We start from the raw sequence: 11,372 nt of genomic DNA on the forward strand, positions 1-11,372 counted from the left end.
GCGAGTACAATTTTGTACTAACTTAGTACAAAATCTGAAACACTTATTATGAATCGGAGAAAGTAATTTATAATGATGGTACGCCGCGCGTAGCCGAAATAGAGTAAACCCCAAAGGGGAGGTGCCAAAGTAACAAAATGTTAAGGAAATGAGTTAGTAGTACTAGCTAAATGATCTCTAGGCCGTATTATCTAGTTCCTGTTTCTTTCTGGGAAGATTTTAAAAACAAGCCAAACTTGTTCAAAAGCAAGATTTCCAGGGATATTGTGTGTCGCTAGCTGCTACAGGCAATCATGCATTCTCCGGAGGACTGTATTATGCAGGATAGGTAACACCATGAGACTCAATTAGAAAAGACTTGTCATGTCCCGTGATACAGTAGATCTAAGTCAGAGCGACTTGAGAAGGTGGTAATATAACGAGTGGGGGTCCAACTAGGGCGGCCAGCTGACTGTGCTATGTGCTGCAAGTTGCAGCTTGCAACCGACCAGATAATGCCTTGCCGTCAAATTAGGAGCTATAGCATGACCTGGGATCTAGCTATGCCATATAGTACATACTCGAAATCAGAACTTATGGCATCTCCCGCAATAGCTTCTAAATAAAACGTCTAACACATCAAATAGGAACCGGATTCAGTAATTAGGGACCAAAAAACTGGTATTATCTCAAGCAGAAGTGCAAAACCTCATATATTCATTTTCACATGACTCATTTCGATCATCAAAATTGACATGAAAATTGCATTCCTATCATGACAACTGCGTTTCCATATGATCCAAATAAAATTTAATGGCAAATTCTATTCCACACCATCACCACAAATTCTGCCGTGGTTGTTTTTGTAAAAGTAATTAAAAAAGAAGAGTGTGGCTATATCCCAGACATCTGATTTTTAAGTAAAAGGCTTGAATCTCAGTTTATGTATCTGAACCGTTTGATCAGTATCTAGATGTCTGATTTTACTGTTCTCTTTCCACCGTTTGTTTCGATTCTTAAAGTGCAAACAATATCTAAAAATCAAACGACCTACATATAACAAAACTGAAACAAAATATTGCTCCGCCGTCTAGTATAAATATTTATCTCGATCGAATCGATCCGGAGTTCCTGGCTGTATCAGTCTACCATACGGAGTATATCCATAACCCATAGCTAGGGAAAACGTAATTTATGAACGATCCGCTAGCTAATGCTGCCCGAAGCAACGACTGGCGCGCCGTCCTTGCTCTGCCTGTGCCGTAACATGGACTTCGAGGATGTATATATACAAAAAGTTTCGACGTACAACCGTCACGTGCATCGAAACGCTCTATCGTGCTACCGGTAAAACCGAATCAGGAGAAAACAATTGGTGAACGTGACGAGGATAACACATGGATGATGCCAGAGGCTAGCTGCCCTGGCATGTTATAGTCAAGCCGTCAGTATAATACTAGTAGCTGTAGTACTGCACCAAGCAGAGAGTTGGCCGGTTTTGGATACTGATGTCGAGGAGGCGGTTACTTGGAGCAAAGAACGAGAGCAAGCACGGGCGGGCGGACGACTTTGCTTGTGTCGATGGACGCGTCAACGCGTGCACCATGTTGGGGCTGCCGAATCCGTGTTGGACATCGCAGATCCCTGTGCAAAAGCACCGCTCGATCGTTTTTTTTTTTTTTGAAACAAGTCAGCTAGCACAAGTAAGCAATCTCTACCTAGCTTGCTATCTTGATATCCGAAAGAGCATCCCATGCTTAAAGAACAACGCTCCGGTATACCAACCCATTCCATTTCCATCAGGAGCGCTGTTGTAAGTGAGCTATGAGCCTAGGATCGACCGATAGGACGGTAGGATCAGTAGCATGAACATCGGCATGACCATTTCCTCAAATCAAACGTACCCAGTGACCTGATACTATTAACTCCGGTGTTTTTTCTGCTGAGTGACCTGATACTATTAATTCCGGTGGCTTTTCTGCTCAGTGATCGACGAGTCAGCACTGCACTGGCACTCTGCGAACGGGGAGGCCCCGGCCGGCATGCGGCACTGTAGTACTGTCACCGCACAGCGAGAAACGTGTGGTTTATACTCTACGCAGTACTCCTACCACGTACAGATGCGAGCACGCACGCGCGCCGGCCGGCCCGCGCGAAAAGCATCTTACCGCTTACTCCTAGGCCGAACAAAAGCTGCAGGTACGTGTACCGTGTACGACATTTGCTCAGTTCGTACTTCGCATACATACACCACGACACGCTACTACCTCACGAGCCTATCCGGTTCCGGCGGTCTCTGATACCAGCAGCCCGTGAAACGCGCGCGCACGTACGGCGATTTTGATCGTCGAGAACCAGAGCCCACGTGCGATGCGGGTACACGCACGCACGTACTGTACATACGGTGCTGTGTAGCGCACGTATGCCGGTCGATCCAGCTACCCCATGCCAGGTCCGGTCAAGTCACTCGGGGCGACCGGATTCGTAGCGTGTCAATTCTAGCCGCCGCGGGACACCAAAACTCGCGGCTGTCCCGCGCGGCGCGTCTGTGTGCGGCGCGTGCAGGGCTCCGGCAGCCCCACGGTACGCGGCTAGCTGTGCTCTACGTTGCGTCCAGGACATGTGGCTAGTTTGTCACAATTTTAGCTTAACCTGTGTACGCACGTTTCGTGCAGGTCACGTACGGAATCGCGACCGGCAAATCATGTCGCGTTAAAGTTTACCGTGAACACACTTGAACCCTCTGAAAACCAAAGCTCGATCTCGTCAGTTAAGGCGGCATTCACGGACGCTACACAAGCAGACGATCCCTTTGTTAATAATCTCTACTAGTTAGCTAGCTAGGGAGTATCCAACGATAATCATGGCTAATTATGCCGGCCGGGCACGTACACACCGCTCACAGATCTTAAGTTCATCGTTGCCTCATGTGACTTTCTCCGCAAGGGGGAAAACGCAGGAGATCCGTGTGGCAAACGTGCTGGATATACGCTAATAATACGATCGAAGTGTTGTCGTGCTGCACCGTCTTGGATGCGAGCTCTGCTTTTCACCAGCGCGAAACAAAAGCAATTGCGTTTGTTTGACAAAGGGTTTAGTTCAAGGGAGAGACCGGACGCCTATGCACGACTTTACCTTTGGCAAACTTTCATGAAGCGAAAGCGCGTGTCCATCATTCGCCCGTCTTCTTTGATGTACCAGTACTCATCTAGCAAGCACACGCCAACTGTTCATCCATCTCTTTCTTGCATGCATGGCAATGGCATCTCCAACGAACCAATCATTGTCTAGGTTCCATGAATCGCCGCCGCGCCCGGCCTGGCATCCAAGTCCTCCGTATGCCCAATTGCCCATATATACATATATAATATCGTTTCACTACTTGGATCTTGCCATTTTGGACAAATTAACAAACAGACAGTTAACCACAGCACGTTGCTATTGCTGACAACAGTCTTCTGTACCGGCCAATAAGCATCCCTGAGCTGGTAATTTAATCAATCTCTGGAAACTGAAATGCCTTGGTTAGCAACTAACCATGCATGCATGCATGCACCACGGGTATTGTTTACTCTGAGCAGCACTGCAACACTCTCATTCCCCGATGAAGAAGCTAGTCCGAGTTCACTGAATTCAGCATTTCCAGTTTTTAAATGAACCAGGCAGACCTCAATTGTAGACCCGATCGAAGAGATGCTGAACTAATCGATCTGTTAGGCCGATAATTCGAATAGGGGAACAGACCCACATTGTCTCACATGCCCTGACACGAATATCCTATTCCATCACTAGCCCACACAGGGAGGGAAAACAATGACAGCCTCAATGATCATACGGACAGCGTAATTATCTACGATAACAAATATGAGGCCATGATGGTGCATGCAAGGAGGTCGGAGCCCACATCCAGTTGTACATTAATCAATAGCATTTGCTCTTAATTCTTGCACTCAAGTCACAAGCGTTTCTTGCTCAGCTTGAACTTACAGAGGTAGCTACGGACAGTATATACTAGCTGATCTATTGGCCGGTCTATCAAGCTAAATAGAGATGGGTCACTTCTGCTGGAAGACGGAGCCTATCATAAAGCAAGTCTCGTCAAGTCCTCTCCGTAAAGTTCAGAGACGATGGATAGATGCATCAAGGAAATAATGGACCAAAACGTGTCCCTGTCGGAAGAAACCGGAGATCGAGCTCCGTCGATCGGTCGCCTGCCTGCGACGCCCATTGACCGCGCTTTGTTTAATGGGGTAGGAAACTAATTTGCTCGGAGTTTAGTATAATGTGACAATGCATCATGTCCGTCTGATGGCGATTGGCAATTGGGCGGCACAAGGCCCCTGCTATGTTGGTGGTTGCATGCCGCGAGATTCCTCTCTCTAACTAACTGCATCGCAACCATATATACCTGCTCGTGTTGGCAGTTGTTTCCGACTCGTATTTATTTGTATCAATTTTGCTACAGAGAAGTCGACTGATTTTTAGTTAGAGATAAATCGACGTGCTGACAGTTAAATCTTAATCTAACGGCAGCACGTAGGAGATGAGCAAGATGGCGCTCGGACTTTAATCCGACGGCGCAACTGAGGCTGAAGTTTTTTTCTTAAAATCAATTGAGTGAGAAATAGCCACGCTCTGTTTATATCAAGCCTATGTGCAATGCAATGGCAGTTTTGCTACGGACGACTAACGGTGTTGCTAGCCTAAAAAAAAAAGACTAGGTGTTGCCGGAGAAGAATTGAAGAATACCGATAGCACAAAAAACCTGAAACCGCATTAAAGCGCTTCCCGTACGGGCCAGTCTGTGTATATGTGGCCCATCGGTCCCCAAAACCAACGGTGTGGCTTTAGTCAGGCCTAGCTCCTCTAAAAAAAAAAACGTTAGGCCTAGCTCGTTAGTAGCCTGCTAGCCGCTCCAGACGAGACCGAGTTCCGGCCCAGCTGCAACGCCGCACGTCCGCAGGTCGGTCAAGGTCTCTCTCTCGCGGAACCCCAGGCCGCGCGGCGTCCCTCCCACCGTACATAAGCACAGGCTGGGCACAAAACCTGATACAGTACCAGAATTTGAACTCGAAAAACCCGAAAACAGAATTTTTCGGGTGTCAAATCTGAAAACGCAAGGGCAACTCGTGTTTTAATCCCGGTACCCTAATAGCCCGATTTGCATACAAGAACACAGCATCCCAGTATAGGATTTAGTTTGGCCCAAACCCAACTCTCCAAGACTCCAACTAAACCTAGCCCAACCCAACAGAACTACGGAGCAGTACAATCGTATCCTGCACTGGCTTGAGCATTCGCCCAAAAAGAAAAAACTGGCCTGAGCGGACGCGCCATCTTCCGTCTTACCCCTGCCACAGCACGCCGACGGCGGCGCCCCGCCGACCCCGCGCTGCCCTCCCCAGCCCCAGCGCCCCGCCACTCCCCCTGATCCCCTCACTGGCCCTCCGCCGACCTCACCGCTCCCCAGGCGCAGTCGGACCCTGCGTCGTCACTCCCCGTCCCCGCTCGCGCTCCCCGCCGCCTTCCAGCGTCCACGTCGTGCCAACGATCCGGAGAGCTCGATCCTCAAGCCTGTCTCCATCTATCTGGTAAATCGGGTTACCCGAAACCCGAACGCGGGGCACCCGAATTTTTTGTTTTACAATTTTTAGGACTATAATTCCGGGTCAGTATCATTTTTGTCAACCAGAATTTTAGTGTTACAAGCCACCGCTCCTCGGTTTGTCCGCCAGAGTCAGAAGCGCGCTACGCTGCGCTGCGTGCAAGACTGCAAGGGCTTCTGCTCAACCCAATCATCCCACCGTCTCGGATACCGCCGCATCGCACCTTCACTTCAGTCGCTGAGAAAAGGAGGGAGATCATGGAAGTGTGAGTGGGCTGGCTACTGCTAGATTCTGCATACTCAGCTCGATCTGGTCATCTCACTCTACGCGCTTGTGTCGTCAGGGTCGCCTCAGCGCCGGGGAAGGTGCTCGTCGCGGGAGGATACCTGGTGCTGGAGCGCCCCAACCCCGGCCTCGTCCTCAGCACCACAGCCCGCTTCTACGCCATCATTCGCCCGATCCACGACGAACTCAGCCCCAACTCCTGGGCATGGGTGAGCCCGAGCTCCCCACCTCTCAGCTCTCAGTACCAGTAAATCCTGCTTAGCCTATATCCTTGTGCTGTATTAGGCGTGGTCGGATGTGAAAGTAACATCCCCTCAGCTCTCCCGGGAGGCCACTTACAAGCTGTCCCTCAAGAATTCAACGCTCCAATTGACGTCTGCAAGGCGAGTTCTCGATCATTCTCTTTGGTTTTGTGACATCATGTGGTACTCTTGTATTATTAGAATGCTGTTGCAATACGGCTTTTCTATTGGAGTCATTGATAGTGCTAATGTTGCAGGGAGTCTGCAAACCCTTTTGTAGAGCAGGCGATACAATTTTCCATAGCAGCTGCTAAAGTGACTATTACTGATAAGGAGAAGAAGGACGCACTAGACAAGCTGCTGTTGCAAGGTCATGCAACTCCTCTTTACTCTGCTTGACCCACTCTAAAACACAACATTGGTTATGAATCTGCTGTAAACCATAGTGGTTATTTTGTTCTATTATGAGAACTTCCAACTTTATTTGTGCAGGTTTGAACATCACAATTTTGGGTTGCAATGATTTTTATTCTTACAGAAACCAGGTAATGCTTCTTATTTCAATTAGCTTTGCCGCATGTGCTTTTAGTCTTTTGCAGTTCTTCATTAAACTTGAAAGTTTTTAGAACAAGAGAGATTGATCTTAATATAGTCAATGTTCTTTGTCCCTTTTCTCTCTAGTTCTGAACCATCAAATCTTATCATAATATTTTCAGAAAAAAGCATAATATTTCACAACTTGATATGAAATAGTAGCATTGGTGCCCGTAACAAATTTAATACTCCCTCTTTCCCATATTAAGTGACTCAAATTTGTCTAAATATGGACGTATCTATATACTAAAATACGTCTAGATACATGTCACAGAAAGTCACTTAATATGGGACGGAGGGAGTATCTGTAAAGTGAGTACAGTCGATTGCCAAATCTAACCCTCTGTCCGTAACCATAACTGCAATACGAGATTTAAGTGATGGTCTAAATTGAGTAGAACTAAGTGATGGTGTGATGGTCTAAATTGAGTAAAATTAAGTGACGGTCATAGCTGTTATTACTAGAATGCAAAAATATCATTTCAGTCACAACTCAAAAGAGGTTACACTTTGCTGGTTTGTCAAAACGTCAGGGTACTGCATTCAATTAAAGTCTAAAATGGGATTCTTCCTGCAAAAGAGGAAATAGCTTGAAAAACTAGGATACGGTGACTTGTTAACATGTGACATAGGATGTGTGTGAAATACTCATATTCTTTCTCTCTTTCTGGATGTTGTATCTGTTTTCTTTCTCTTCAACAATTTGTGAGGTTGAAAGTGGTTATTGGTTTCTTTCCATGCTTCATGTATTCATGATATCCTTTGTTGTGTAAGAACTAAAGATTCAATAGACACGTGAAGGAGGAACCAGCTTTAAATCTTTCAGGAGTTGCTATTCCCTTTTTTTATAGGGTTAATTGGATCTATGCCACTCTCTATTCCACTGGTTGGAAATATGCCATTACAAAAACTTGACTTGGAGAAATGCCACTCTAACTTTCTTATACCTCTAACTATGCCATTATGTCTACTTAAGACCAATTACTGTTCATAAAATACATGTATTTCATCATGTACAGCTGCAAATATTCCTTTTGTACACACTAAATATATAGAATGAATTATATCGGACCTTTCTATGCCATACAACTGTAGTTTCCCTGTCAGCATTGTGTCACTGGTAATTTATGAGTAATTTGCTGCGAATTTCGCTTGTTTCTTCAGATTGAAGCACGTGGTCTACCTCTTAGTCCAGAGGTATTGCTTTCATTGCCTTCATTTTGTTCAATTACGTTTAACTCGGAAGATGCTAATGGAACAATGACTGGAGAAAAATGCAAACCTGAAGTGGCAAAAACTGGACTTGGGTCATCAGCTGCCATGACTGCATCAGTTGTCGCCGCTCTTCTTCACTATCTTGGAGCTGTTAACCTTTCGTGTTTGGGTCAATCCTCCAGTGATAGTGTGACTGGACGAGATCTTGACTTGGTGCATGCTATTGCTCAAAGTTCACATTGTATAGCACAAGGGAAAATTGGTAGTGGTTTTGATGTCAGTGCTGCTGTCTATGGGAGTCAGCGTTACACAAGGTTTTCTCCAGAAATACTCTCCTCAGCTCAGGTAAAAACTCCCAGTGCCAGATAACTTGTCTATCCAATTAACTTCGTCAATAGAAATCTTACCAATATTTGCAGGTTACAGGTGGGAGTTGCTTGCCAGATGTGGTAGCAGATCTTGTTACACGGAGGTGGGATCATGAGAAGACCCAGTTTTGTTTGCCTCCTCTGATGTGCCTGGTAAGTTGACAAGTATGGTTGATTGAAGTCGAGGTTTTCCTAATTTCTATTAAACCATTCTACTGGTTGTCACACTCACAACTCATCAGTACCACTAGCCTGCTACTGGCGATTTAGGATTTTCAGATTGATTAGTAGTTAGTTGCACGTCTCTGATGCTTATTAACCATTGCTTCATGTCTGATGTTGATAGAGCGACAGTGATAGCATATTAACCACAAGTCATACTTGTCTACCTTTTCGTAAGAAATCGATATGCTAATATTCTTGAGCGTCTCGCAGAGATGAAAAGAAAATGATTCTTATCTATTATTTATGTTCTTCATTGTTACTCGGCAGGCCACCACTTCATGTCTTCACCTTAGTTTGTAGCTTTCCCTTCTCTTGAAATGCCCTTATCAGCCTCACAAGGCATGCACTACACAAGGTTCAAAGGCAGGCAAAATTTTACAAGAATTTGAACCAAACAAGTCACCTAATATAGTCCTTGCAGTATGATACTGTTATTTGATATTATATGTTTATTTTTCCATCAATAAGGATTTGTTTTATTTGTCGATTGGCCAGGATGACTTCTACATTTTTAACATAGTGTTGGAATTTCTTGTTAGCTTCTGGGGGAACCTGGAACTGGAGGATCATCTACTCCGTCAATGGTTGGATCTGTGAAACAGTGGCAGAAGTCTGACCCTCAGAAATCCAAAGATACATGGAGCAAGTTGGGAACGGCTAATTCAGTGCTGGAGAACCAATTGAGAAACTTAAACAAACTTTCTGAAGATCATTGGGAAGCCTATGAATATATAGTGCGGTCCTGTAGTCATCTCACATGCATGAAGGTAATATTGGTAACTTCTCATTAGTTGTACTAATGTGAACTGGACTATATATGAAAACCATGGAAATAAGCCATATTTATTTGGTTGTGTTATTAATTTGATGTGACGGCCGTCAACTGTTCAATGTAATGGATCAATGAACTAGACGCGGATATTGTTATTGTAAATCAAATTGCCATAACAACATGGTTATGGACTAAATACTTAGACCACAGCAAGGACGATGGCACAAATCAGTAAAATTGCATCATTATGCAAACATATATAAATCCTGAAAAGGCAATAAAATTCTCCCCTTTTTTTTTGTCATGCATGACTGCAAAATCCTTGTATACTTATCGCATGCTACTAATTCTTAATCATCAGTTTATCGCCATATGCATCTGCAGGAAGGAATGGGAAAAACAATCTTTAATGCTCTATGCTAAAACCCTTTGTCTTTGTTCTCTTCAGTGGACAGAGGTGGCTACTAATCAGCACCAGGAATTGGTTGTTATGTCATTATTGGCTGCTAGAGATGCTTTCCTTGAAATAAGGCTTCATATGCGAGAGATGGGCGTAGCAGCTGGGGTTCCAGTAAGATTCTATTTTTGAAATTATGAATGTTGTAGTGCAGTGTTTCACAGAAGTTTCTTCATTGTGGTGATTGGCATAGTTACAACTACCATGATTCTGTCACAGTTTAATTGTACTATCACTTTGTATATAAATATTCTAAATTTGCAGATTGAGCCGGAATCACAAACTCAACTTCTGGACGCCACTATGAATATGGAAGGTGTTCTACTAGCTGGTGTTCCTGGAGCAGGTGGCTTTGATGCAGTTTTCTCTGTGATCTTGGGTGAAGCAAGTGATGCTGTAGCGAGTTTCTGGAGCTCAGTTGGTGTCCTACCACTTCTTGTTCGAGAAGACTCTCGGGGTGTTTCATTGGAAGCTGGTGATCCAAGAGCGAGGGAAGTGTCAACCGCTGTTGCATCAATACAGATTGACTGATACTCCTGTCGAACAATTCTGTACTTTTTCTAGGGTGTATTGTGGTGTCTCGTTCATTTAGCTCAAAAAGTTTCATGGTTAGAATAAGTGCTCAGCACGGAGCAGGATATTATGTTGTTGACAGGAAAGTGCTTGAGTGAAAATGAGAAACTTTAGTTACTTAAATGGAATGGAAGTAGTGCCTGTAGGCATGCAATGCACGGGAAGTGTGCAGATTTTTCGACAAGTTCAGGATAGTCTGATAAAATTTGAATCCTCTATTTGATTTTTGTTAGGGTTTTCCATGGTAGAACTCGAGGTGTTGTGGTGGTTTCGAAGGCACGTTGAGTTGATGTATGACCGTTTCATTTTCGTCTTGTCTTGATCGGTGTGCTTCTTGTGAGGAACGGCTGAGAACATATAATTGTGAAAGGATCACAACAAAGGAGTTACTCCTTAAAATGCGTCTAGACAAAATTGTGACAATTAACGTCTAGACAAAATTGCGACAATTAATATGAGACCGAGGAGTATGTAATTAAAGCCTTCCACTAGACTTGGGGCTTTAATATTGGCTTGTCTTTTCGGAAAGGCCCAGGGTCATGGAATGTTTCGTAGCTTCTTCGGCCAAGTATTCACCGGCCAGTTTGTTCATACAATAATGATGATGATCTATGTTATTCGTACTTATTACATGAACAAATTGCTTCTTTTTAAATGTGAATATCGTCGAAAGTAGAAGTCACTTTTCCTTGACTAGGATTCAGGACGGCGGCCTATTTAACTGAAAGTGAGGTTACCCTTAGTTGCAAATCTTTTCAGAGTTTTGACGAACACCCAACACAATCTGCAGAGCAGCAGAGGCACACGCTCTTCTTTTTTGTTGAAGCTCCGCCACTGCACTGGAAGTCTGGAACCCACCTTAACCACAGCTGCTTGGACAGCACGTAGCAGCTGGGTGCCTAACAGGTTTTACTAAGATATATCAGTACAATTATGGTACGTTACGTACCTCGAGAGCATTGATACGATCCATGAAGGATCGGAGCTAGTGGTCGTCATTTTTCTCATTCCCTGCGAATTAAGCTTCGTTTGCTCACAGATTGCAGGGCATCCATG

At 44.7% G+C, this 11,372-nt stretch overlaps 1 protein-coding gene across 2 annotated transcripts; it reads left to right on the forward strand.

Moving 5' to 3' along the window:
* The first annotated feature begins 5,370 nt into the window (after positions 1 to 5,370).
* Positions 5,371 to 10,566, forward strand: LOC100834541 (phosphomevalonate kinase, peroxisomal). Of its 2 annotated transcripts, none has more exons than XM_014897800.2 (11): positions 5,371 to 5,570; positions 5,672 to 5,850; positions 5,929 to 6,079; positions 6,156 to 6,253; positions 6,370 to 6,482; positions 6,605 to 6,657; positions 7,871 to 8,266; positions 8,341 to 8,442; positions 9,054 to 9,281; positions 9,735 to 9,857; positions 10,008 to 10,566. In XM_014897800.2, exons 2-11 carry the CDS (start codon positions 5,843 to 5,845, stop codon positions 10,272 to 10,274), a joined length of 1,539 nt encoding a protein of 512 aa, XP_014753286.1. In that variant the 5' UTR covers positions 5,371 to 5,570; positions 5,672 to 5,842; the 3' UTR covers positions 10,275 to 10,566. The 2 variants fall into 2 exon arrangements, with proteins under 2 accessions (XP_014753286.1, XP_003558332.1); XM_003558284.4 differs by having other exon boundaries at positions 5,715 to 5,850.
* Positions 10,567 to 11,372: the final 806 nt, after the last annotated feature.

This window comes from Brachypodium distachyon, chromosome 1 (assembly GCF_000005505.3).
Source record: "Brachypodium distachyon strain Bd21 chromosome 1, Brachypodium_distachyon_v3.0, whole genome shotgun sequence".
In the NCBI taxonomy this organism is placed as follows: domain Eukaryota; kingdom Viridiplantae; phylum Streptophyta; class Magnoliopsida; order Poales; family Poaceae; genus Brachypodium; species Brachypodium distachyon.